The sequence below is a fragment of the Capsicum annuum genome, chromosome 4, assembly GCF_002878395.1.
Source record: "Capsicum annuum cultivar UCD-10X-F1 chromosome 4, UCD10Xv1.1, whole genome shotgun sequence".
Lineage (NCBI taxonomy): Eukaryota > Viridiplantae > Streptophyta > Magnoliopsida > Solanales > Solanaceae > Capsicum > Capsicum annuum.
Window position 1 is genome coordinate 223286753 of NC_061114.1, and position 27928 is coordinate 223314680.

The 27928-nt window shown below is 33.6% G+C and overlaps 3 protein-coding genes across 3 annotated transcripts; 1 reads left to right on the top strand and 2 right to left on the bottom strand.

The window, feature by feature from the left end:
* The first annotated feature begins 9219 nt into the window (after positions 1-9219).
* Positions 9220-12675, top strand: LOC107867839 (protein CYPRO4). The gene is made up of 2 exons (XM_016714287.2): positions 9220-11033; positions 12179-12675. The coding sequence occupies exons 1-2, from the start codon at positions 9354-9356 to the stop codon at positions 12467-12469; spliced, it is 1971 nt and encodes a 656-aa protein (XP_016569773.2). The 5' UTR covers positions 9220-9353; the 3' UTR covers positions 12470-12675.
* Positions 12676-12877: 202 nt separating this feature from the next.
* Positions 12878-20208, bottom strand: LOC107867840 (protein WEAK CHLOROPLAST MOVEMENT UNDER BLUE LIGHT 1). Its single transcript, XM_016714288.2, has 3 exons — positions 19796-20208; positions 15566-16588; positions 12878-15134 (listed from the first exon to the last, which is right to left on the bottom strand). The coding sequence occupies exons 2-3, from the start codon at positions 16550-16552 to the stop codon at positions 13263-13265; spliced, it is 2859 nt and encodes a 952-aa protein (XP_016569774.2). The 5' UTR covers positions 16553-16588; positions 19796-20208; the 3' UTR covers positions 12878-13262.
* Positions 20209-22391: 2183 nt separating this feature from the next.
* LOC107869667 (UDP-glucuronate:xylan alpha-glucuronosyltransferase 2-like) lies at positions 22392-26593 on the bottom strand. Its single transcript, XM_016716157.2, has 5 exons — positions 26379-26593; positions 25813-26038; positions 25322-25714; positions 24409-24798; positions 22392-22950 (listed from the first exon to the last, which is right to left on the bottom strand). The coding sequence occupies exons 1-5, from the start codon at positions 26544-26546 to the stop codon at positions 22430-22432; spliced, it is 1698 nt and encodes a 565-aa protein (XP_016571643.2). The 5' UTR covers positions 26547-26593; the 3' UTR covers positions 22392-22429.
* Positions 26594-27928: the final 1335 nt, after the last annotated feature.

Here is a 27928-nt window from a genome sequence, read left to right on the forward strand (position 1 = left end):
ATTATGGATAAATTAAGAAACCTCGCCATTAAAGGTGTTAAAAAATTTCTTTCCGGAAGTGGTAGTGGTAGCAAAAAGTGAATTACAAGCTGTAGAGGTACTTCAAGTAGTAGATATACCCGTGTGCCTTCACCTCCGGTACCGCTTGGTACACCTTTTGGGAAAAAAATAGGTATAGGTGCTCACGATATGAATTATGTAGAAACTCAAGAAAATTACGGTATAGAAGAAGAAAACGAAGTAGATGCGGTTAATTTAGATGAAGATGATGAAAATATTGGTGAGACACCCGCAATAGAAAATGCTAACGTTAGATCTGAATCGGTTAATCTCCCTCCCCGTCCTCCCCGTGCCTTAAGAGCTTGTAAAACCACCAGTATTGTATGAAAATTTTTTGAATGTATATTAGATATTGAGGTGCAATGTAATATTTGTGAAAAATATATAAGCATAAAAGAGGGGGCAAGTAAGGGGGTACGGATACGTTAACGAGATATATAAAGGATCTTCACGAAAGAGAGTTACCAATTGCAAAAGGAGGTGAGGCTGTTGGTGGGCCCACACAAGCTAGAAGAGACCCAACAACTGGTCATGTAATTAAGAAGTATAATAAATTGAGGGACCGGAAAGAAATAGCAAAAATGGTAGCTACGGGTTGTTTGCCTTTTAATTTTCCTTCTTCTGATGTCTTTATTCATTATATTCAAGCAATTTATAATCTTATGTTTAATGGTATTCCTAAAAGTACTTGTCGGTCTGATATTTTTAGACTTCATTCACAATATTATTTTTATTTATCAACATTGTTAAAAAATATTCAATGTAGATTGTCCCTAACTTCTGATTTTGGTCGTACTGTAAATAAAAATGATTATTTAATCGTTACTTGTCACTGGATGGATAGTAATTTTGTGATGCAAAAACGTATTCTTGCTTTTTTATATGATGAAGATCGTAAACATACTGAAGATTTTATTGCTGATTCAATTGTTAAAGTTGTAGAATTTTACGGTATCGAAAATAAAATCCTATGTATTTCTTTTGATAATGCTTGTACCAACAAGATTGTTATAACAAAGTTAAAATCTAAGCTATCTTCGCCGTTACCTGAAATTTTTTACATTAAGTGTGCATGTCATATATATAATTTAATTGTAAAAGATGGTCTTAAGTTTTTTGAGTTTTATATTGAAAAAATCGGTCTTGTTGTTGGTTTTATTCAAGGAAATAATCGAAGAAAAGGAATTAGAGAATATAAAGTTAAATGTCAATAAAATGGACTTGCACCGATATTGATGCCTTAAAAATTGATATTCGATGAAATTCTACGTATGATTTTTTAAAACTTATTATAAATATAGAGTTCTTATTACGCTAGCTTTTAACCAACATTGTGGTTCATTTGTGGATTCTGCTGATTGCATGCTACATGATTCTGATTGAGTTGTAATTAATGATCTTGTTAAGTTTTTTAGAAAATTTTTATATAGCTACGGTTGAATTTTTTGGTGCTTATTATCCTACTGTTTGTAATATTTTGGCATATATAGCTGATATTTCTGGTTTGCTCAAATAATATAAAAATAAAGAAGGTTATAAAGAAGTTGTTAGTGCCATATTTACTAAATTTAAAAAATATTTTTTCTCGATTCTCCCTATTTACTTGGTTAGTGCTATGCTAAATCCGTGCATAAAATATAATACTATGTGCCACTTTAGTACTCTTATTTATGCTAACTTGGAAATAAATACTAACAATGATTCTGAACAAGTACAACCTGATTTGTGGACGGCTATGGCTGATGAGAATGCTTACATAGATAAATTATATAACCACTATGCTGATTTAGTTGATTTAGCTGTACCGACACATATCACTCCAACTGTCGCTCTTCATCTTCCCGAGGAGCCATCATCTTCTAAAAGGCCGGCACATAGTGGTTTTCCTGATTCTTTTTATGATTTACCTTGTTAGAACAGTGTTGATGAGAGAGCTTACACATCAACTTATCGGGAAGAGCTTAAGTATTATCTTCGGTTGCCGCAAGAGGATCGCAGACTACGGATCAACACGTTGGATTGGTGGAAGAGTAATGAAACACAATATCCCGTGCCTTCAAGATTAGCTAGAGATATCTTGAATGTTCCAATGTCAATCGTTGCATCAGAGAGCGTTTTTAGTCAGGGACGACAGCAACTTAGAGACAACCGACACTCATTGGGAAACAATGCAATGAATGTTCTAGTTTGCCTCAGAGATTGGATTAGAGCGGAAAGAAGAAATCAAGGAATGGAAGCGAAGCCGAACGACGAGCAAAAACTTGAAGAAATTACGACTTCACGGGAGAACTCAGCAGAATCAAGTCCAATGCATGGTTTTGCCTCCGTTGACTTAGACTATCCTATACAAGTTTTCATTAATATTAACATGAATGGGTTGGAAAAAATGATGCATAATTTGTAGCTTTTTCATTCATGTAAATTATAAATTTTGGATCATTTTGCAATCAATAAAATTCAACATTCATTCACTCCTTAGTCCTTACTTTGTAATTTTTTTTATTTAATGATTTAAATTGAATTTCTAATTTAAATAAAAAACTTACTTTTAATATATTATTAATTTACTATCAAGTATTATTAATTTATTATATTAAGTAGCATATGTTTTGTATATTTGTGTATATATCTTCTATAGATGTGTATATTTAATGTATACATGTGTATATATTTTATAAATTAGTATATAACTATATATATTGTAGTATATATATATACTGGTGAATAGGTTCGCGCTTTGCGCGATGTGTAAGACCTTGTTGAATTTATATAAAAAAATTATAATAATAAAATTTTGATGAGCTATTTTATTGAATGAAGATAAATTATTGAGAAGAAAGATACTTCACAGGTAAGAACTCTAACTTTTCATTCGTGCTTAAATATTTTTTCATAAATATTACTCAAGTATTATAAATGATAATATGTATTAGAAATCATAATTGGAGGTAAATCATATACTTAATTCGAGCTTGTCTTACCTAATCTTATTTATTTGTTGTTTCATACATAATGGGTTAATAATGTAAATAAGAATGCTTATAGTTATTGTAGTGATAAGTAAACGTTATACATAATCAAAGTTTTTTTTGTGTTACATCAGTCCTCTCATCTGCTATTAATTAGAGAATTTACATAAGTCCTTTCATCTTATCCGTTTTTATTTAATTGTCTTTCATCCATTTTTATTTTACATTTTTCTCCTTTTTTTTTTTGCATTTTCTCCTACTCCATCCTATTAATTTATCTTATGATAAATTAAATATTAAAAATCTAAAAACCTCTTAATTTCCTCCATAATCAATATATCAATATATATCTATAAAGGAGAAACAAGACAAGGATGATGTGACACCTCTCTATGACCACCATTTCTATTTATCTCTTTTCTCGTTTTTAAAAAAAAAAAATCACTATTTTTTGCATTGATCAATTTGTTTAATAAATAAAAAATTATTATTATATTTATTATATTCAATTATATCTCATGAGTTACAAAAAAAAATCCATCCATTTACATTCTCTATTTAAGTAACATGTCCCTTCAACTTTCTTCTATCAAATTCTTATGACTTGAACAATCTATATATAGACAATGGTTTACTCAGAAGACAACATTGAACTTTGTAGTCATGATAAGAAAAACTAAAAATTGAATTCATCAAATATAAATTCTGAATCCACCTCTTCGTGGTAATGTATCATGTTCTTGAGGTCTTAGACTATTCAAGTAGTCAAGAACATGTATATCACCTTCCTTAGCTTCTAAACAACAAAACTTTACACCTGCTAGCTGCATTTATTTTTATTCAAATTGTAAATATCTCCTTTCACTGGATTTGGTTAAAAAGTAAAATCATACAACAATTATGTATACATTTTTCTGTGAAAATTCTTTTGTCACCTTATTGTTTTCATATGTGAATTGTGCTATATTTCACTACTATTTTGTTAAAGGGAAAAAAGTTTCATCTCACAGATCATGTAGTTAGTTTTCAAATCTCTAAACATTATTTTTGAAAATGACAAATCTATATACATCTAATGTATTTAAGATTTGGTTGAATCGACTCTCGTAGAACAAAAATGCAATAAAATTTTGAGACGTAATAAACATAAAAATTGTTCAGCTTGTTCAATTAGTTTTTCTTTCCAAAGAACAATAACTTTTTTGTCTTCTCTTCTGCCCAAAGAATACTTCTTCCTTTTCTGAACAATATTCCACTATTTGTTTAGATTCAGAGGGCTTGTTATATTCACTAAATTTATTTGCATACAATCTTGCGAAAAAGGTGGAGCAAACATCACAACCTTAAACCAGAGAATCACACATCTAGTATTTTTCTTGGATGGATCATTTTGGACGAAGATGAAATATGCAATGACAATAGTACCGATGATTCCGCCAAGAATAGCAGCGAGGCTAGTTAACAAACTCCATTTTCTGCGTGTCATCCTTTGATCTTCTTCTTTCAAAACTCTTTAATCTCAATATCGTCATATCATTTGCCCTTGAAACAGGTCCATTTGAACACGCTGAAGATGATACAAATATAAATTTTACTATCAAAGAATATCCATGAACACATGAATAAATATCACAAGATAAATTTAACAATAGCTACAAAATAAGAAAATGAAAATATAAACTTCATTGAACTTGAGTGCATGATTAGCAAATGATTATAAATATGAAATATTCAGTAAAATTCAATCAATTCTAAATCATACAAAGTAAAATGTCCAATGTTCAAAACCACATATATTGAAACTTACCAACTTTAATGTGAAATATTTTGTAAAATTCCATCAATTCTAAATTATACAAAGTAAAGTGTTCAATGCTCAAAACCACATATATTGAAAACTTACTAACTTCAATTATCTTCTTTTGCGTTCAACCATGGCTACAAAGTTCAATGTTGTCTTCTAAGTAAACCATTGCCTATATATAGATTGTTCAAGTCATAAGAATTTGATAGAAGAAAGTTGAAGAGACATGTTACTTAAGTAGAGAATGTAAATGGAAGGAAGTTTTTTATAACTCATGAGATATAATTGAATATAATAAATATAATAATTTTTTTATTTATTAAACAAATTGATCAATGCAAAAACTGGTGGAAAAATTCCAAAAAGGGAGAAAAAAGATAAATAGAAATAGTGGCCATAGAGAGGTGCCACATCATCCTTATCTTGTTTCTCCTTTATATATACTAGTTAAGTGTACGTGCTTTGCACGTATGTCTCGCATTAATAACAAAATTCTATAAGAAAAGAAATTATTAAAAGTAACCATTGAAGTTAAAAATGTTATATTTATTTTAATAATTTAAATAAATATTGTATTTGTGATATCTCATCTGACTTTTTTTACAAATAAGTTGTTAATTTAAGTTCTTTTCCGTCGCATTGACTGTTTCATAATATAAACAAAATTGTTGTCGATGTTGATAATTTCTTTAAAGTGCAACATAACTTTATCCATTTGAGTCATTGCAGTATATAATTATCCAAGTGAAACAGTGGAACACATAGAAAAAGAGAAATTTGACTATTATTTTAAGTAATTATCTTTTAACAAATTTTGAGTACTCTTTTGGGGAGATTTGATTTTATAATCCTTTACAATAATTAATAGACAATTTATGTGACGAAACAAAGTCAAATTACTCGTAGATAGGGGTATGCATAATCGGTTTGGTTAGAATTTATGTAATACTATTGATTTAGTTTATCAACTTTTGATTTTTAGATACACTAAATCATTAACCAACCAATAAGATATATTTTTATCAATTTTGATTTATTTATTTTTGATCCTTAGTGATTTTATCACAAATTGATATAGGTGCAAAATTTAAACAACTAATAAGATTAATATATTAATTAAAAAAAAAGGTTACTGACCTAAACAATTAATAGAAGAGGAAGACATTGGACCTGAAAAAACACAACATAAAATTTAATAATTGAATAAAAGAAAAATATCTCAGATCCAAAAAAACTTACTATTTTTATTCACACATAATTTGGCTACAAAGTAAGATGGACAACATCAAAATTGAGAGCAATAGACACCAAGTACAGATATAAAGGATTACGACATTCTTTAAGAAACTATAAAATCTCCATCATTATTTATTTAATTTAAAAATTTCGTCTAAAATAAGCTCAAAGGTGAATTTAACCTTTTGCTTCTTGTCACTAAATAATATTTGGTTGATCAAGATCAACAATACGTGGAAATAATGACATCAGCATCATAGAAAGGAAAAATAAGTTCGAAGTTTAACTAATAGTAATGTAGTCGATTTAAGCAATTCACATATCTTCTTTCCACTGTTAGAAATATACTTGTCATCATCTATCCCTAGTTTCTCTTCCAATTCCCATGTAAACATGAATATATGTTTAATATATATAAAAATCTTTTTTAATTGATTTAAAATTTTAAACTATCAGGTACAACAAATTAAACGTAAGTTTTGCACAAAATTTCTTAAAGTCTAACCGAACATTCATCTACCAATTGCAAGTGAGTTTTATACCTTAATCAAAAGACCATTAATTCTTCAAATTGTATGAAGAATCAATAGGAACAACAATCTTCTTCCATGAACAAATGTGTTGAAAAGATGCAAAGCCCTTGATGGTTGTGAACATGGTACCATATGAGCTGCTCCTCCTCTTACTGTTGCAAACGTAAGTTTTTCTCTATCAACTTGACATCCTCTGCTTGCACTTTGTGAAACCATGCTCTATATACTTCATAGGTACGTGGTCTTCAATTTTAAATCCCTAGCTAATAAGGTGGAATTAATGGAAATAATAGGGTTTAATTAGTAGTGATTTGTTATGACACGAACAATCTCATACAAAATCAGCTTTTTTAAAAATTCTAATTATGATAATTATCATGCTACCAAATAAAAAAAAATCAGTTTTCGGAACTTCTAATTTAGAAAAATATCTTACCATATATTGAAACTCATGATCCCATATAATTTAGGATTCAATAGTATAAAGATAATTAAATAATAAATTGAGGAAAATGGTAAAAAGACAATTTTGTCTATTGCGGAGACTTTTAATGAAGGGCAAAAAGTTCAAATCACTTTTCTAAAGATCTTCACACTTTTAATATATTATAGATATACATATATTGATTGTAGTATATGTTTTATTTAAAGTAGTACATATATATTGAATGGTGCGTATATATATATGTATATATCCTCTATATATGTGTATAGTTATATAACTATATATATATATATATTGTAGTTTATGTTTTATTTAAAGTAGTACATATATATATGGAATGGTGCGTATATATGTGTAGTGTATATATATCTTCTATAGATGTATATATTTAACGTATACATGTGTATATGTTTTATAAATTAGTAATTAATATATAACTATATATATAATTATATATATTGTAGTATATATATATGTTGTAGTATATGTTTTATTTAAAGTAGTACGTATAGTCGTATATATTGAATGTTGCGTGTATATGTGTAATTGTGTATATGCGTACATATTTTTTAAATTCTAATATAGTATATACTATATATATAGTGTATATATATTATTTAACGTATTTAAAATGTAATTAGGTGAGTATATATAGTATATATTGAATTTTTTTTTGGACCGGGTTTGACCAGATTTTTAATCGGGTTTAGGTTGATTTGACTGGGTAAGGTTAAGTGGGTCGGGTTAGGGTTATTTTAAAGATTTTATTGTTGAACCCGGACCCAGCCTGATCCACTTAACCAGAACCCGACCCCGTCCCGGCCCACAACTCGACTAAAATTAACGGGCTGATTCCAGGTTGACCCGATCCGACCCGACCCACTTAACACCCTTACTTCACCCATACAATAATGTCGGTCTAACAAGCTTTTAAGTCTTGTTGACACATTCTTATCACCTAGTACCTTGAATGCAAGTCTTTATTTCACCTGCCCACCCTAACAGGATGTATGATATCATCATCAATCACTCTGTTTTCTTTAATTGTAAATTCAAAATATTTGAAACTTCCTATTTTGAATCTTCGCTTCCACCTCCACGTCATGCGTTTGGATATGAAAATATTGAGTCATAGGTTAAAAACTTAGGAGGCGTTTAGATAGGAAAATAGTGCTAAAAGTTTTGTGAATGAAAACTTAAAATAACTTGAAAAATTTCTAAAATAAATTATATATTTCAAATTTAAAATTAAAATAATAGATCAATATGATTAAAAGAACACTTATTTTAAGATGACACTACAGAGGCTTACTATAGGTGTTTAAAACGTACAAAGCTTACTCAAATTATTTAAGTAAAAAATCGTGTTAATTTTAATTATCTGTTGATGGATTCCTCCAAATTTAAGTTCAAATTTTGAGTCAAATATCTGCAAACGGCTCCTAAAAGTTGTACTCCACTACGTATTAATTAATGAAATTTTTTTGATTAATTAATTAAGCCTATGGTTTATGCCTATTTTTCTGTTTTGGTTTCATTTCTTTATTTATTATATTTTCTCCAAATTTAATTTCAAAATTTTGATCCACTATCATAACCAAACGGCTCCAAAAAGTTGTACCACGTATTATTGTATTCTTTTTCTTTTTGTTTCATTTGTTTATTTTTTACTATCTCCATTCTGTTATAAATGATTTTTTGAGTTGTGATTTTATTTCTACATAAGTGCATATTTAAGCTTTGAGGAATACTTTGAATATAATCTTTCTAATATGTTTTTTAAGTTTAAATATTAGTAATGAATATCAACTTGAAAAGAAATAAAATTTAATTAGGGGTAAGTTGATAAAATTACTTTTGATTTTAGTGTAGTTTATTAAAGGATGTGATCAAGCCAAAAAAATTATCACTGAACTATTCGGAATGAAACAAAAATATCCTTGAATCGTATGGGAATTAACTGTTTTTTGTTTTCACGATGGATGCTATCATGGACTGATGTGAGGATTTTTTTTACGTTGTGTGCTTGATAGTACTTTATTAAAGTGGATATTTGTGAGCCAAAAACCAAATAAAGAGGTATTTTTGAGTTATAAAATAAATAAATAGTGAGTAATATTTTTTTTAGATCCATTTTGAAGTAATTCAGGGCTAGTTTTGGGTTTTTTCATATTTTATTTAAAATGGCTTATTCCCATCTTGAAACCCTAATTTGAATAAAAAGCGAAACCAACCGTCAAAATTCAAAATTTCAAAATCCCGCTCCTCACTCACTCTTCTTCTCCATTTTCACTTTCCCAATTCCAATGGGTGCTAATCACAGCCGTGAAGATCTAGAACTTTCCGACTCCGACTCCGAATCCGAATCCGAATACGGGTCGGATTCTAAAACCCGACAAGATGAAGAAGAAGACGAAGATAACTACTCTGACGCCAGAACGACGCCGTCTTCTATCGATCGTAAGCACCCGGAAACTCCGTCTTCTTTAGACGACGTTGAAGCTAAGCTCAAAGCCCTTAAGCTCAAGTATAGTAATACTACTACCAACAACAACAACAACAACAACCCCACACCGAAAAACGCCGTTAAATTGTACGTTCATGTTGGTGGGAATTCGCAGAATTCCAAATGGGTTGTAGCCGACAAGTTAACGGTCTATTCATTTGTTAAATCGGGTAATGCTAATGACTCCGATGATGATGAGAATGAGGGAAATGAAGAAAATCAGGGGAATGGGGAGAGTGCTTGGTGGGTTTTGAAAATTGGGTCGAGGGTTCGGGTTAAGATTGATGAGAATATGCAGATGAAGGCGTTTAAGGAGCAGAAGAGAGTTGATTTTGTGGCGAATGGGGTTTGGGCATTGAAGTTTTTCGGGGAGGAAGAGTATAAGAGGTTTATTGATACGTATCAGAACTGTTTGTTTGAGAATACGTATGGGTTTGAAGCGAATGATGAGAATAGAGTTAAGGTTTACGGGAAGGATTTCATGGGGTGGGCGAAACCTGAAGCTGCAGACGATTCAATGTGGGAGGATGCTGGGGATAGTTTTGGGAAGAGTCCTGAAAAGGAGACGCCTTTGAGGGTTAATCATGATCTGAGGGAGGAGTTTGAAGAGGCAGCTAAGGGCGGAGCTATTCAGAGCTTGGCGTTAGGCGCATTGGATAATAGTTTTCTTATAAGTGATTCGGGGATTCAGGTTGTGAGGAATTATACTCATGGGATAAGTGGGAAAGGCGTTTGTGTCAATTTTGATAAGGAAAGGTCGAGTGTAGCTAATTCCACTCCGAGGAAAGCATTACTTTTAAGAGCTGAGACTAATATGCTTCTTATGAGTCCGGTGACTGATCTGAAGCCTCATTCTCGGGGATTACATCAGTTTGATATTGAGACGGGGAAGGTTGTTAGTGAGTGGAAGTTTGAGAAAGATGGAACTGATATAACAATGAGGGATATCACGAATGATAGCAAGGGAGCTCAGATGGATCCCTCGGGGTCAACTTTCTTGGGGTTAGATGATAACAGGTTGTGTAGGTGGGATATGCGTGATCGAAATGGGATGGTTCAGAATCTAGTTGATGAAAGTACTCCTGTGCTGAATTGGACTCAAGGACATCAATTTTCGAGGGGAACTAACTTTCAGTGCTTTGCTACTACTGGTGATGGATCGATAGTTGTTGGTTCACTTGATGGAAAGATTAGGTTGTACTCTAGCAGTTCCATGAGACAGGCTAAAACTGCTTTTCCAGGGCTTGGTTCTCCTATCACTCATGTCGATGTTACCTATGATGGGAAGTGGATATTAGGGACAACTGATACTTATTTGATATTGATATGCACCTTGTTTATTGACAAGAATGGAAGTACCAAAACTGGTTTTGCTGGTCGCATGGGGAATAGGATTTCGGCTCCAAGATTGTTAAAGCTAAACCCTCTTGATTCACATATGGCTGGAGCTAACAAGTTCCGCAGTGCTCAATTTTCATGGGTATGATTCTCTTTTCTTTTGCCCTTCTCATGTTTTCTTTGTAGCCGTATATTTGACTATCATGCCTATTTATTTTCCTTTGTACATAATAATTTTGCTTAGTCGATTCGTTATGATGTATGTTAAAAGGAAAGGACTTGACGTTGAGGTGTTTGTGACACATATATTAAGTGTCCATGTTTTCATTTTCGCTTAAATAGTGATATGACAACCATAATTTCTAGCTATTGAATGTGGTACAGTTTGTAGCTCTAGAGCGAGGACTTCTTTAATGACTGGTATTTTTTTCTCAAAGATAAATTGCAATTGTAGATCCACTATATTTGTCATGGTATGACCTTCCTTAGTTTTCCAAAGATTCATCTTTTTCCTTTTTACCTTTTTAATTGAACAAGAACTTTGCTTTTGTGCACCTTTATCACTAAGAATCTAAGTTGCTCGGACTCGGTATGACTGGTTTTGCTTGAATTGGTTTCTTTTCTGTATTTGAAATACTAGGAGCAGCACATAGAATGGTGCAGCGGCTACATGGGCAAGTTGAAAGCTGCTGTTAAAGCAGGATGTACACTTCAGTTGTATTCCCCAATCAAAAGCTAATCAGTCTAAGAAATTCACAAACTAGTAATATCAATATCTTATGCTAAAGCTAGCTTTTGTCTTGGTTAGCCTAAACCTCCTCCTTGATTCTGTTTAGTTCCTTCTTCTCATGCATCTTGAAACAGCTACACAGTCAACTCATTGCTAATTTGGAAACCATAACCATGTTGTATCTTCTGAATATGGATGGAAATAAGTCACACACTTAATGAAACAAGTAAACCGAAATTGAAACAGTATCTTTGTCACATGAAAGTTTGCAGCCATGTAGGAGACCTCACTTACTGCATGTTGTGTCTATTGCTATACTACTGGAGCTCCTTGAGTATATGTATGGAGCACGTTGTCTTTTATCTGGAAGCTTAAATGTACTGTGGAGGGGGATTTTGTCAGCTCATAAATATTGCTTCTTTTGCCTTACCCTATTGTTCCCTTTTAAGCAATCATGCAAGTTTAACTGCTGATGTTTGTTGATTAAAAGTTGCATATTATCTTGTAAATTCTGTATTTCTCCGAAGCTTGTTTTCTGAGTCTAAGAAAATTTTCAGGTCACTGAGAATGGGAAGCAAGAGCGCCACCTTGTTGCTACTGTTGGGAAGTTTAGTGTGATATGGAATTTTCAACAGGTGAAGGATGGTTCTCATGGGTGTTACCAGAATCAGGTGGGGTTGAAGAGCTGCTATTGTTACAAGATAGTTCCAAGAGACGACTCTATTGTTGAAAGCCGCTTCATGCATGACAAGTATGCTGTTTCTGACTCTCCTGAAGCACCACTGGTGGTAGCAACCCCCATGAAAGTAAGCTCGTTCAGCATTTCCAGCAGGAGATTACAAATTTGAACAATCATTTGTTCATCTATGCGACTTATTTGGTATATCTTTAGCAGGATTAGTGTCTCTCACACTAATAAGTAGCTCGAAAAATTGCACATCTGCAAACCATTTCTAGTTCAGTCTATCCTCCCAGACTTTACTGTTGTTGTATTAACTAATACTGCTCGTTTTAGATCCCCGTTCAATGATTCCAGTTGATTTGCATTTTCCAATTTTTTCTGTTTTTCTTGAACACATCCCTATTGATATTAGCTGTTAACCTATTTTCAGTAGTCTTACCATTTCATTAATTACTGAGTAAGGGTGCCAAGTCAAACATGGACAAGTAAGAATGAACAGAGAGAGTAACATTTGGATACCATTTGCATTATGAACCTTTGCTTATTGCCTCATGAAATTCTTATGACTAGATGATTGATACTGGCAGACAATACTAAGGTGAATTTTTTTAAGAAAAAACTGATGATGATACATTATACATTGAATGCCTACCAAATAACGCAGCACTCAGTCAAAAATGAAATGGCAGTCCAGAAATGATAACAAACTAGACTGTTTAATTACAGAATCTCTTAGTTGATGGTTCCAGGCTTGCAGCAAACCTAAAACAAGCTTATTCCCCTCCTATAGTGCTATCTATGAGTGACTTAGAATTAATTTAATATATTGTACATATAAAAGAATGCTGTGTATGTACATATTGTAAAAGATTACCCTTCCGCTTTATCAACCGAGACAAACAGTCAAAATTTTGGAGAAACAATTGTTTAACAATGACAAGATGTTGTACATGCAGCAATCATTGAGCAGACTTGGCCTGTGCTACTTTCCTTCTGGCTAGAAACATGAAGATTCTTGGGAAGAAGGACCTCTTCTTTTTCTTTGGAATCTTTACATCTGGAGATGACTCGGCTTCAGTACTGCTTGCTTGCAGTTGGGCTTTTGGACTCGTGCTTTCATGAGATGCAGTAGCCTCTGGTGCACTTTCAGAGGTCTTTGATTCGTTACTCTCCTCAACGTTCTTTCTAGGGCTTCCGGTTGTAGGTGGAATGGATACACCAGCTTTACGCCTCTGCTCATGCTCCTCTCTCCATTTCCTCAGCTCTTGCTCTACAGCCAACTTCCCTTCCTTGGCTTTCTCGGCCTTTCGCAATGCAACTCCTAGAGCTTCCTTTCTTTCAGTTATCTCACGATTCACCTCCTCCAGCCTGCTTAGGCTTCTAAGCTCCGACTCCTTGGCTACATCTATTTGGGTATGAGCATCAGCCACCTTCTTGTTAGCTTGCTCCTCTGCCTCATGCGCCTTCTTGCTGAGCTCATAATACTCCTCCAAAGATAGAGTCACTCCAGGTGGGGTCTTCTCATCTTTGTTTTTTTGAGCTGATTCACTTTCCTCCAGAGCAGTGATAGCTGCTAGCGCCAACTTCTCCGCAGCTCTCGCAGCCTCTATCTCCTTCTTAGCTGCAAGTAGTCTACTTTCCATGGTACTTGCTCCAGCCTTTGCTTGCTCAGCTTCTTCTTTTGCTTTCTTCAGATCTTCACGTGCCATTTGAGCAAGTGATTTTGCACGATCAGCCTCTACAGATACCTCTTGGAGTTGCTTGGGAAGCTCTACCATCTTCTCTCTTGCTTCTTTTTCCTCCTTCTGAGTAAGAGCAATCTCAGACTGTGTCTTACTCAACTCAGCTTCAAGAGATGCAGCAGCAACAGATGCCATTCCTTCTCTCTGTTGGATCACGGCTAGTTCTGATTTTTCCTTTTCTAATTCTGCCTTCAATGAAGTTGCTGCCACCTTCAAGAAATTTACTTCAGTTGTAGCCTTCTCGATGTTGAGTTTCACTTCTTCTAGTTCCCTCTTAGCTGTGGCCACTGCTGACTGTATCTCATCGTGAGTTTTTTTCTTTGGCTCTGACTGTTCGCCATTCAGGTTTCCTTCTTCATCAGTTTCCTGCTTCAACTTTGATTCCATGTAAGCAGCCAACTCGGTTTTGAGATCCTGTAGCAAAGCTGAAGCAGTATCTAGTTTTCCTCTGAGATCCTTTGCAGACAGAATTTGCTGGTTTAGTCTGTCGAGCTCCTCTTCTGCCTGCTTCAGTTCTTTCACCCAGTTTAAAGCATCTTGCTCTCCCGCCATAGCTGCTCCAATTCTCTGTTCCTCGGCTTCCAAATGTGCAGCATGAGCCACCTCCAAAGATTCCTTTGCTGTTATGAGCTCTATAGTTAAATTCTCCAATGTCTTCTCGACTTCTTTTGATGCAGAGACTGCTTCCTCAGCTCTTTGCACCGCACCATCTTTATCAGAGACCAATAAAGCATAATCTTTTCGAAGATCTTCTAACTCAGATTTTACAGTTTGTAGCTCAGAAACTGCAGCTGCATGCCTGGCCCTAGCAACTTCAAGCTGTGCTTTCGCTGCAATACTAAGATCATTACCGATCCCTTGCTCTAACTCCTCCACCCGGAGCTTGGCAAGTTCTGAATCCTGTTTTGCTTGTTGCTCTTCTTTTTGTGCTCTCTCCAGGTTCAGCTTCAATTCTTCTATAAGTCTCTTCGTGCCGTCTAATTCCTTTAAAACTAACAATTTTGCATCTTCAGCAGCCTGAGACTGTTTTTGATAAAATGGGATCTCCTCTTTCACTTTTGCTAGTTCTTGTTCAACAAGTTCCCGTCTCTGCATTAGCCAGGAGAAAAAAGATTTTTAATAGTCAGGGACTAGACCATTAAATTGTGAGATAAATGTGTGATTTAGACGCACTCAAACACCTAAACGAAACACTGTACCTGTCCGTAAGATTCTTTCCTTTTCATTTTGATATGGTGAACCCCCGCACCCCTACCCAAACCAAATAGTGCCTATTGGCTATTACTACCTTTGGTCCCTTGATGACTTGAACCCACAGAACTTCACGGTTGGAGACGGAGGATGCTTTACACTAGGCTATCCTTAAGTAGATACAAGCGCACGCTTTAAAATTGAAACAGCTACTGTTTATTCAAATAGACTAATGTTCTTTACAGATACAACTATAAAATGATTAGAATAATAAAGTGGTTACACAAAGCGGCTATCAGAAAAATGAAAAATCAAAAAGTGTATATTACCTCCACAGTCTGTACACGATGAGCCTTCCAATCAACGATCCCTCCAAACTTGGAAACCGCCTGCTTCACAGATTCAATCGGTGCTGCTGTGTCGATGTGGCCTTTGTTTATGTCATATTTTTGAGGATGCTTCAGACTAGCAGTGGGTAAAAAGGTCCTTGCTGTGAAAGTGGAAGACTTGGCTAGCGGGCGACCAATGTTATCTGGTGTTGGTTTGTGATTATTATTTTCAGGTTTCCTCATCACTTGAGTAGATACAGGAGAAGGCTCATCCACATCGATATGGGTACTGCTAGAAGAATTATCTGGCGGATGAAGCGGTAAGGCATTATTTGGTTCTACATCTGAATGATTAGATTGAACATGTTCAGAAGATGCCTCTGCAACTTCTGAACGTTTAGATTGAACGCGTTCAGAAGATCCCTTTCTGCTTTCCTCTTTTAGGGGTGATGTATCTGAATTCCCGGTTGATGTTGATGAAGCATCTTTCTTGGCTGTTGGTCCATCAGAGGAATCATTTGGCTGGTTCTGAACCTTACCATTGGCACCCATATCTGATGTTGGCTTCAAAATTTCACTTGGTTTTGCATCCAACATGGATGATGCATTGGATTCTGATAGAGCCGCTGTACTACTATTTGCAGAAGCGTTTGCTTTCAGTTCATGTGCAGGTGAGGCTTCTCGCCCAACCATTGGTGTACTGGAAGCCATTTGAGAAGTTCCTTGATTATAAGTGTAATTCATTCCGTCAGACATAATGGGAGCTGCTGAAACTAAATTTTCTCCACGAGGAGTCTCACTGTCCTGCACAGATAAGCTGTCTGAAGCATCCTCAACTGTCTCCTGAGTTATGGAGTCCTCTTTTTCATTGTTATGTTGGCTGGTTTGAGCTGCACTATGTGATCGATCATCATTTAGAGAGGAAATTTTTGGTTCATGGGACGATTCCGGAGGAGCATTTTCCTTCATATCTTTACCATCTCCCATTTCTTAATTAAGAACAAAAGAGAACAAAGTCGGAACCTAGAAATCAGACAATATCAGAATAAGTTAGGAGACGTAAGCCAGCCATAATTTAACAGACATGAGGAATATATCGTAAGGAGGTGAATGTAGTTGAGAAAATGTCGAAGTCTTTTTCGGACCAACTATAAGAATGTAAACTGAAGACCAGAAACCATTTCATGGACAATACTAGATCACCTGCTCTATGACATCCATGGTAAATGTGACCATTTTCTCACTTGAATATGGTAAAAAGAATTATTATAATCTTTTGAAGAGATTTACGGCAATATGCCTTACCAAAAGATTTAGATCTACCCCACCTTCACAAATTGGATGGCAAAGAATAACTCTATCCCACGTGTAAACTTCATTTCGACAATGAATACCACATTTTTATCTAACTCAATAAGAAATTATAAGACAAATATTCTTATACGGAAGCGTGTCAAGTCAAAGGAAATGCAATTATAATTTATTGAAGATCGAACATCTTCTACAATTAACTGCATGTGCAAGCATTTAAAAGAAATCGCAACCCTACTATTACCGCCAGCCCTCAATCAGACTCCCAGCCAAAATAAACAAATAAGGCCCTATTATTATTTTTTTGTGCAGGTAACAACTAGTAAGGCCCTATTATTTTCCTCCTTTCTTTTATCATTTCATATTTTTAAAGTCAGATTAAAGTATCGACACTTCTTCTTTGATCATTCTACATCTTATAGTCTGAAGCGCATCACTTCACTTTTTTTTTTTTTGAAGTTAACACTTATAAAGCAATCACATTTTAATAACACTGATAGCAGGAAGACAAGCCTAACTAATTAAAAATATGAAAGCAGCTTGAATCCTTCCCTCTCTATGTGAAGAAATCCCAAGGCAGTTTCATCCTCCAACTAGCTTAGGCAAGTGCTTACACAGAGTTCAGAAAATGCAAGAAATTGTGTCACATTGGAAGTTAAAACAAGATGTAATGGCAACCAACAGATGACTACTCGTTAAGCTAGTGTTTGACAATAGATTTTTAAAATATGTCTTCAAAACCAGTTCTTAGAAGAAATTTCACAAAGTTCAAATATTTTCCAAGTAAATTGCATGTCCAGATACAACTTCAAAAACTCAATCAAGTTTCAAATTTCAACTTCAAAATCTATGGCCAAACAGGAAACAAAAGAAGCTATTGGCTAATCAAAATGCACTTATAATGTGCATTAATGTATTTGCCGATCTTGGAAAAAAAGCTAGAATCTGGATAACATCCTCAGCTCTACAAACACTGCAGAATCTAACAATTTTTGTTAGTGAGACTGACACCGATTTAGGACATTGAACCAGAAGGGACAAAATAGGCTTTGAGAAGGAAACAAGTTGCCACCATGCCGTTTAGGTAATACAACAGTTCTATGATTTGGATATAGAAATGATACTGAGCTATATTAGAATGGACTTTCCAACAAACGATAGTTGAACCCTGAACCAAAATCACATTGATCCAGCCTGGAGATTCTATGGTATGTTATCAGTTGATAGTAAGATATCTTCTTTTTTGGACAAAATTTGATAGTCAGATATCAGGTTCATGAGAACAATTGTTTAGAACATACGCGTTGTGTTAGGATAAGATATCAATAAACTTCCATCGTCAAACAATAGTATGGGTAGAACTAGATATTTCCCCTGAAGCACAGATATCAATAAATGAAATAACAATAGAAAGACGTATTGGCATGTTGATATATGAAAATTTGGGTATAATCAAACTGATCCAGCATCCTATTGGCCGTGTTGCTATATGAAAGACCTAAGCTGTCGGATAGGACAAAACCAGCAAACCCTAGATTAAATTGGTCGATTAAATCAACCAGCAATTCCTCAATCTCTCAACTAGTTAGGGTCAGCTATATGACCCTCTAGAGCCGTCCCAGAGCGTGTCTACGTATCTAGAGGACTCACTAAAGATGGACTATTAGTCTATTTTTATAACTAATTCAACCTTCCTCCTATAACCAAACTTGCAACCAGCTATATTTTCAAATTAAATCCATCACTGCTTAAAAGAAAACGATTCAACAACAACAACATTCCCAGTATAGTCCCACAAGTGGGCTTTGAGGAGCGTGGGGTGTACGCAGACCTTACCGTTACTTTTGTAGGCTAGCGAGGTTGTTTCCGATACACCCTCAGCTAAAATAATTGTTTTTTTAAGAAATACAAGAGTTTAAAATAAAAGGATTACCCAATCAAATAGCTTCAAATTTGATTAGCCTTTATAGGAAAAAAAACAATTGTTATGCGATAAAGTGACAACTTTCAAGTTCCATACCTTCAAAAGCAATTGCAAGAATCAACAAACAGAAATATCAAGCTGTCAATCAACATATGCCCATGAACAAAAATCTCCCAAATCCATTACTCCACTAATCTAAAAAGAAGAACAATCTGGAACTCAAACTTAGAACTAACCCCAGCTAAACGACAAGAGGGAGTTGCACGGATAGTAAACACCCGTCACTTCCAACCCTGTTACAAGTTGAGTCACCGAGGGAGCAAAAAGGGTGCCAGCTCCTAGGGAGGGGGTAACAAAAAAAATCCCAGCTGAACAAATTCTTGATTAAACGAAACCAAACTATAGAATCTCATATAAGGCCTCGTTAACAACTAATCCTGTCTGGGAATCTGGGGTATCCAAAGATTGTTCCTTTATAACCAAATACACATCATATATAATAATTAATCAAGAAACATAATCATGTCTCAAATTTAGAAGTAATCCAAGCCAAACAAATTCTTAATTAAACAAATCTAAACTATAAAATCTCATCTTAGGCTTCATTTACATCTAATCCTTTCTTGGTATCCAAAGATTGCTCCTTTTTTGCCAAATAAGCCTCCCAAATCCATTACTCCATTAAAAATAAAAAATCTTGGAACTCAAACTTAGAATTAAACAAATTCTTGATTAAATACAACTTAAAATCCAAACCACAGAATCTCAAATTAGGCTTGATTTACATCTAATCCTTCATGGGGTCTCCAAAGATTGTTCCTTTATACCAAATAACAAATGCCCATGATCAAACATTAACATATAACAATTAATCAAGAAACATAATGATATATTAATGACAGATTAACAGATAAAACTCATGAATATTTGCTAATTGAAAACCATCTATAACTCCAAAAAAAAAAAAAAGAAGCAAAAAAGGAGAGGAACATTACCAAGAATAAAAAAAATAGAGAAGTAAAAAAATGGAAGACACTACAAATGATGTGTCTTTCTTTTTTTCCCTTCTCCAGCTCAATGTAATTGTTGGGTATTTTTCTAAAGGGAAAAAGGAGAAAATAAACAAAAAGATACTACTACTGCACAAAAAATATTGGGTCACAAAAATTCAATGAGAAAAAAAACAAAAAGGAAAAAATAGAAAATAAAATAAAAAAGGAAGAAAAAACAAAAAAAGAAATAGATAAAGTGAGAAGAGGATATTAGTATAACACGTGGTGGAGCCTATCCCTCTTGTTCTTTTTTTCCATCAAGGGAAATAAAATATTTTCAATAAAAAAAGAATTTTGAGAATTATTTTCTATCAAAATTCTTTCCCTTTTTAATTTGTGGGAGGTGGTGCTGGTTGGTATTATCACTTTTTAAGTGAGAAGATGCATTTAAGAAGAAGACGGTGTACGAAACTTTGCACCTAACTAATGATGTAATGTGGAATTACATTTGGTATTGATATTGTTTTTGTGTAATTATTATTTTGAGTTTACATATAAAAAAAATTATTTTAAAATAAGATATTTTTTTAAAAAAAGACTTGATGCGCGTTTGAATCAATATGATATTATTACTAATAATAATAATAATAATAATAATAATAATAATAATAATATATTTAATATAATTTGAGTTTACATATAAAAAAATTATTTTAAAATAAGATATTTTTTTTAAAAAAAGACTGCATGCGTGCTTGAATCAATATGATATTATTAGTAATAATAATAATAATAATAATAATATATTTAATATAATTTTATTAATACGTCGGAAAAGAGTAATGTATACTCAATCTTACTTGTATCTTCATATCAAAAATCAACTATATAAGGAAATATCACTACCATTAAGTTAAACCTAAATTAAATATTATAAATAAGCTACGACCAACTATTTTAAGAATAAGAGAAATTCTTATGGTTACGAGGGACGAAAAATAAATTTGTGAAAGTGAAACTGCGACTACCAAATCATATCTTCAAATCTTATATTCTCTATAAAAGATCTTGATATAAATTTACCATAATTAAGTTAATAATGGAGTGCTAATTATTGCCAAAAGAAGATGATGGTGAAAAATGTGCTTTCAAAATAGACAAATATTAAGTGATTTCTTAACATTCGTTTTGGTCTTGTGGACAAAATTGTCTGATACCTATTATTACTGAGAGATGACAAGTATTTCATGAAATTAGTCAAGGTGCACATAAGCTTGTCCTAACACCACGTCTATAAAATATATATATATATATATATATATATTTTTAAAACAGAAGATGAAACAGATGCTAGTGGAAACCACATAGGATGTGGTGTAGCGGATGAGACTCGTCCTCCCTAAATCAGAGGTCTCAGGTTCAAGCCGGGGAACTGGAAAAAACCTTGATAGAAAACGCTATCCCTAAATGGGCCTACCCGACACGAATTCAAATCAATCGAACTTTAATATGAATACCAAACATCAAATGAAAAACAATAAAAATACATGCTAGTGGAAGGTAAGATTAAAACTACGCTAGGTTTCAACTTCAACTGTTTGTCTGTCTTAAAATTGTATTTTAGCAACTTACTATCTTAGTATAAATAAACTAATAATTTAATTACAAGTATATTTTTATGTAAGAGAAAATGTGGTTTAGAAGGGAAGAGAAAGTTAAGTGTTTTATGGACCATTAATGGAATATGTGAAGTAGAAGAATCTTTCGACTAACATTCTAAGCTCCGCTTCCCATTCTTCTCTCTCCATCCCATACTAATTAGGATTAATAATTATCAAGTAAATTAAAAATATTTATTCTAAATTTTTTATCAATTTATAAAATTAAATATCTTTTTTAATATGACCTTATATTATTACCTACACATGCTTGCAGATTTTTCACTCAAAATAGTTTTACTCGTATTTTCAAATTTCAAAGACTATACACTTTACTCAAAGGTGGACAATTTGCGTCACTTCAACATTTAATGATTTAATCCCTCTTTCTTTAATTGATGAAAAGTAGGTCTAGAAATTATGAGGTGAAATCATATCATATAATTGCAAAATCTTTTTTGTATTGATAGCATTTAGTGCTTTTTTATCTCGATATAATTTTCTTTTACCTAATGATATTTATTCGGTACACTTTGTTAGATCAAAAAGTTTCAGTTGGTAAATGTTTATGGGCTAAGTGATCGAGGGGTATCTTTCTGTCAGGTAAAAAAAAAAATTATCGAGTTTGATGACTTTATTGAACTCAAAAGTTTTGATATATGAAGTTCTGAATCAATAGACGACGTTGCCTTAAAGTTATGCATATGTTTAAAAATGCATTAAATATGTACAAATAATAGATTCCGAACCCAATAAATTTGACGGAGGTAACAATTACGAATTTGAGCCCAAAAATTCAAATTCTCATTCATCTATAATTATCGTGCAAATCTATCTAGAACATCAATAGCATGTCTATAATTTCTTTTGTGCAATATATAGTATCATAAATAAAACTATTCGTTGATTATTAGCGTCATTTCAAAAACGATCGGGTCAGATGAACTAATAAAATAGTTAGAAGAATCCAATCAATAAGTTAAGTAAATTTTCTAGGATCAGTAACATTAATCTTCCAATGTTCATCTTTAAATCCCATTTCTTCTGCCTCTTTTCTACTATAAAATAATTCAATTTTCCTCTGCCTTGTCAATCCACAAAATTTCTGCAAATTCTCATCCATGGCATCATGAATTTTCCACCATGTTCTGTGCGCGACATCGCTAGCATACACACGTAAATATCCAACATCCCAATTACAATCGTAGTCCCTGTAACACACCCACGGCTTTAACCCCATATAATGTATTGCATAGAGTTGCGGAGGATCTGCTTCGAATAGTTGGTTCTTAGCACTGACCTCATTAGAATTTTCGAAGTTCTTGAAAAAGTTTACTCTTCTAGGTAATCTATGCCACCATACAAATATTTCATTAAGGAAACCTTGATCACCTCCATTATATGAAATTATGTCTTTTATATGTTGCATGAACATGTTGAATGTGCAATTTGATGGCTCGATCACCATTACTCCAGAATTGAAGATTGATCCATCATTACCTGTAAGTAATATTGGAAAATACAAATTTTAAAATTAGTATATATGCAAGTATATTTTCAACAACTTTTTTCATTTACCCTTAATAACACCCTTTATAAGAATAACCTAACGTAGCGGGATGTAACACCCCGTACTTAATTACGTGCATTAGCCATGGTTATATGTGTTGGAGTATATGTATTGATCATAAGTTAGGTATATATGAGTTTAAGTATGAGTATTGATTATTTTGAGATGGTTTCAAGTGTATAGTTTGGTTATATGTGTATAGGAATCGACTTTATTTATACCGGAATTTGCTCGTTGAAGATTCTATGCAAAGTTTATCGAGTTAGCTTTCCAACGATATAAAGATTTCTGAAAACAGATGAGTATCGGATATAAGCGAGCATGTTCGAAACTTGAAAACGGTGGACGCAATGAACAGTAAATGTGCAGAAATTTTCTGCACACAAAAGTACTGCAGCCAAACAGATTTTTGGGTCGACTTTAAACGATCATAACTCCTTGTAAAAAAAGAACTGTGTGAGCTGCTATATATCTATGAGAAGCCCTGAGAGTCTTCTTTCTAATACTATATATCTATGAGGAGCGGGGAAGTGTGGCCCGGCAGCGTGGAGGGGCTGTCTGGGTGGTCAAACGGGCGAAACGTCGCGAGCGGACCATTTTCGGGCCAAATCAGTGTGCTATAGCCCACGGTTCTGGAGGTGTGCCCATGACCGGGCGTGTTTTGGGCCGAAAATCGACCTGGGGCTCCCAGTCCGGCTGAGGAGCGGGGAGTGTGGCCTGGCGGCGTGGGAGGGGCCGTCTAGCTGATCAAACAACGCGAAACGACGCGAACAGGCTATTTTCGGATCAAATCGATTTGCTATAGCCCACAGTTTTGGGGTGTGCCCGGGGCCCATGCGTGTTTTGGGCCGAAAATCGACCTGGGGCTCCCAGGCAGGCTGAGGAGCGGGGGATTGTGGCCCACCGGAATGTATTTTTCTTCGGGGTAATTGTATTTTTAATCCCTCAATTATTAATAAATTTAATGTTAGTCCTTGTGCTATGCTACTAAACACATTAAGCCTTCAATTAACTAATTGTGTGCTTTAAGTCCCTTTACGAAAGAAATATCTTATACTTACAGTACTAATTTCAGAACTATGTTATTACCCTCTCGTATATGGGGATCAAGGAACAATACAAACATAACATAACACATGAATATAATTAAATGATGTAATGGTTATATAATTCATTTGATTTGTAAATATTAACGGCCACAGGTGAAGGGATCAAAAGTAAGGTTGTAGTTTTAAATAATTTTTCCAAAATTAAATGCACTTTATCAGTATCGATCACAAGGACCAAACCTAAAATATGTCGATATTTGACCCAAAACATGCCTTGTCCCCGGGTATATTGTGTCAAACTAAGACACATGAAATAAAACGAGTACTAGTATTACTAACCTGTAGCTGACAATTGAGGAAACTGGAAAAGAATGTCGATGTTACGAAGAACAATGATATCGGCATCAATAAACACAACTTTGTCATAATCAGTTAGCTGCCATAACCTGAACTTGCTGTAATTGTACTTGTTGTACATGTTTTTCTCAGCTCTAGTATTTCTTATCCTCTTTATGAACCGTAGTTTCCACCCTGCTTTGATCAGCGTATCGCGTTTGGGCTTGGAGATAGTGTTATCTAGGAGAAGGACTAGGTCCCGTGAGGTTCCGGTCCGAAGAAGACTCTGAGCTAGTGTGATTGCACCACATACATATTGTGCAGATGAATGAAGAACTGTGGCGTAGGCTTCTCTGCTTTTAGAATTGGAGATATCAAACACCTTGTTCATTTCTGGAATGATAATTGACAGTAAATGTTAACTTGCATCTCAAACATATTGTGAAATAGATGTTCATTTCTCTATGTGATGGTGCTACATTTGACTGAAATGATAAAAAACACACCTGAAGTATCTTGAGTTTTTGAGTTTTATATCCGAGTTATCAGATTGAGTTTTCTATCTAAAATATCACTTATTTAGCAAAAACACACCTCAACTATCAATTGTTCACTTGTTCTACATAAAATAGTGAAATATCATCATCGTTCAGATGAACAATTGATAGTTGAGGTGTTTCTTCCGTTTTATCCTTGCGATTAATTCTTATTGCTATAAGCACGTTTGTAAAGTTAAGGTTTAAGGGATAAGCTAGTAAAACTGGATAATAAGGAAAGTGGACAAGTAATATGAGCAAGTTTGTAAAGTTAAAAAATTTAAGGGTAAATTAGTAAAATTATCATTCTTATTTATAATTACTTTGAAAAACGCATAATGACAAAAGTGACAACTAATACGAAAAGTAACATGACATACCTATTTCCCTGAGAGACAAAGACAACTTGAAAGAACCTATAGGCAATGAAGCTTTTTGTGCCAATTTAGCCATATTTGGCTCATAATACCACCAATCTCCTTCCCTTTTCTTTAGTTCTTTACATCTAAAAATCTCCATCATTGGCATACACTTACTCAAAAAAATCAATTTCATCTTTCCATTTTTACCCTTCTTTCTTTTCACAGCCAAATTTGCAGCCACAAGGTGCACTTGTAGTCTAAACACATCCCTTTTCCAACCTTCCTGTGGATACTTACATGGCAATTTCACAACTATTATGTCCGTGTAACTATAGCTATAGAAAGGTGGCATTGGTATTTCTGCACCTATTTGTCTATCATCCTTCTGTTCTAAATCCTCATCTATCTGTCCTGAAAATAAAATCAGCGAAATTAATTCATTTTTAAATAACTCGTCCAACCTGTTCAAGTTTCACCCAACCCGCCTATTTAACACGTAGTTTAATTACCTGGAAACAAGTCATCCCATTCCAACAACTCTGAAACTTTCTGAAAATGTACTGTTATTATTTGTCCATGGACTCTCCATTCACTAACATCTTCATCTTCCATATTCACCATTCCTATCTTCATTCCTCTCCCCATTATTTCTTTCACAAAACTTGGCTTTTCATGTCTCACCATTTTCTTCAATAAAATTGCCTTTGTCTCATCCACCACTATTGGTTCTTCCACCTACTCAATACAAGAAAATTTTTAATGACTTTTTTCTCTTTACAAAAAAATATAGTGTTACTGGTTTTGCTGTTAGAAAATTGCTAATTTCTGATGAAATTTGGCTCATTGGTAACTTTTTCGATGAACTTTTGTCAGAAATCACTTATGAAAAAACCAAATTCTAACCAGATGTCCATAAAAAATTAGCGATTTGACTTTCTTGAACTAAAAGAAAAAAAGAATTAACCTAAATTGCCGGTCACCCGACCAAAATAGTCAAAGATGTATAATATGCACATACTGTATATAATCAGTGTAATTTAAAATTTAAGTAAACAGTGAATCCGACCGGACTTACCTTGTGATGGCAATCACATAATGTGCATCTAACAGGAGAAGTTGAATATACATGATAAGCAGAAGATAATTGCCAGTGAAGAAGGGCAGCATAAGCAATTAAGAAACAAACCAAGATGACTAAGTTGATTTTGATTATCAAAAACTTAGAAGAAAGAAACTTATTCATAATCAACTTTTCGAGAAACCAAAATGCTAGAAGTTCAAAAGGAGTACTACTGTACAAAAGCACTTACTAATAAGTGACATTAAAATATATATATTGATAGTTTAGAGAATGAAAAATATTATACATTATTAAAGTATTAAATTCATCATGTCCTTGTTAAACATAAATTAATCATCACTTACATTAACGATCATGTCTCGGCTTAGCGAGACTTATACAATTAATTAATTGGACGACAAAGTAGATAGTTAATGTAGGTGATTAATTTATGTTTAATAGGGACTTGGTGGCAGCAAAATAAGGGTAGTAGCTTTAATTATTATTTGCCGTAAGCGTTACTTAGTGGTATTATTAACTGTACTTTATATGGAAAAAGACAATAAAAATTGTATTATTATTTTATAATAACAGGCAAAAAGTGTCATGTGGTGAGCTCGTAAGCCTATAATAGATCCGACATTGAAGCTGCTATGCATCTTTTACCGCACCAGCGTCATTAAAAAATAACATATCGATGCTTTTTGTGCGTGTTCTAGAGTATCGGTTATATAGATACGTTAATCGGTTAAAATATGTCAACTTATATAATCATATACATTACACTCAATAAGCTTTAAAAGCTCAAATTTGTTCTTAACTTATGCAAGTACGTATAACTACAGGAGCTAACATACTTTACACAATTTTTTTAGAACTTGACTACAAGAGCTGACATACTTCACACAATTTTTCTAAGCCGGGAGTCTATCGGAAACAACCTCTCTACTTCTTCAAAGAAAGCGGTATGGACTTCGTATATTTTACCCTCCCCAAACCCACTATATGGAAATGTACTGGGTTTGTTGTTGTTGACTACATAGTAGTATCTTAAAGAAGCACTTTATTATACGTCCAGATATCTTATAAAAACAGACAATAGTGTTCAAATATATAAATAGTAACATTTACTGAATATATTCATCGTATTCAACCTTGTTACATTCTTGTGTGGAATAAAAATGGTCACATATACACAATGAAGTTAATGAAGCACCTTTCTACTCAGACTAAAACAACAAAATCCATATTGTTTGCTCCCTCTTTGGCCCATTTATTCCATTAATACGTTGAGGAGTCTGGTGGTTCTTTAGCATACGAGAGGCCCATTGCATTTGTAAAGTTCTAAATTTAGTAACTCAATTTCACAAAATATGGAGTATAGAGTGGAATTATATAAAGGCCAATATGAAACAACATAAATCCCACTAATTTATAGTTTAATTACAGATATTTTACATAATTATCAAATTTTTAATTTTGAATCTGTCGAGATATATAATTAGCTTCCGGTACATTCAACAAAAATACATTTTTTCCTTCATAAAGATACATAATTAGCTCTC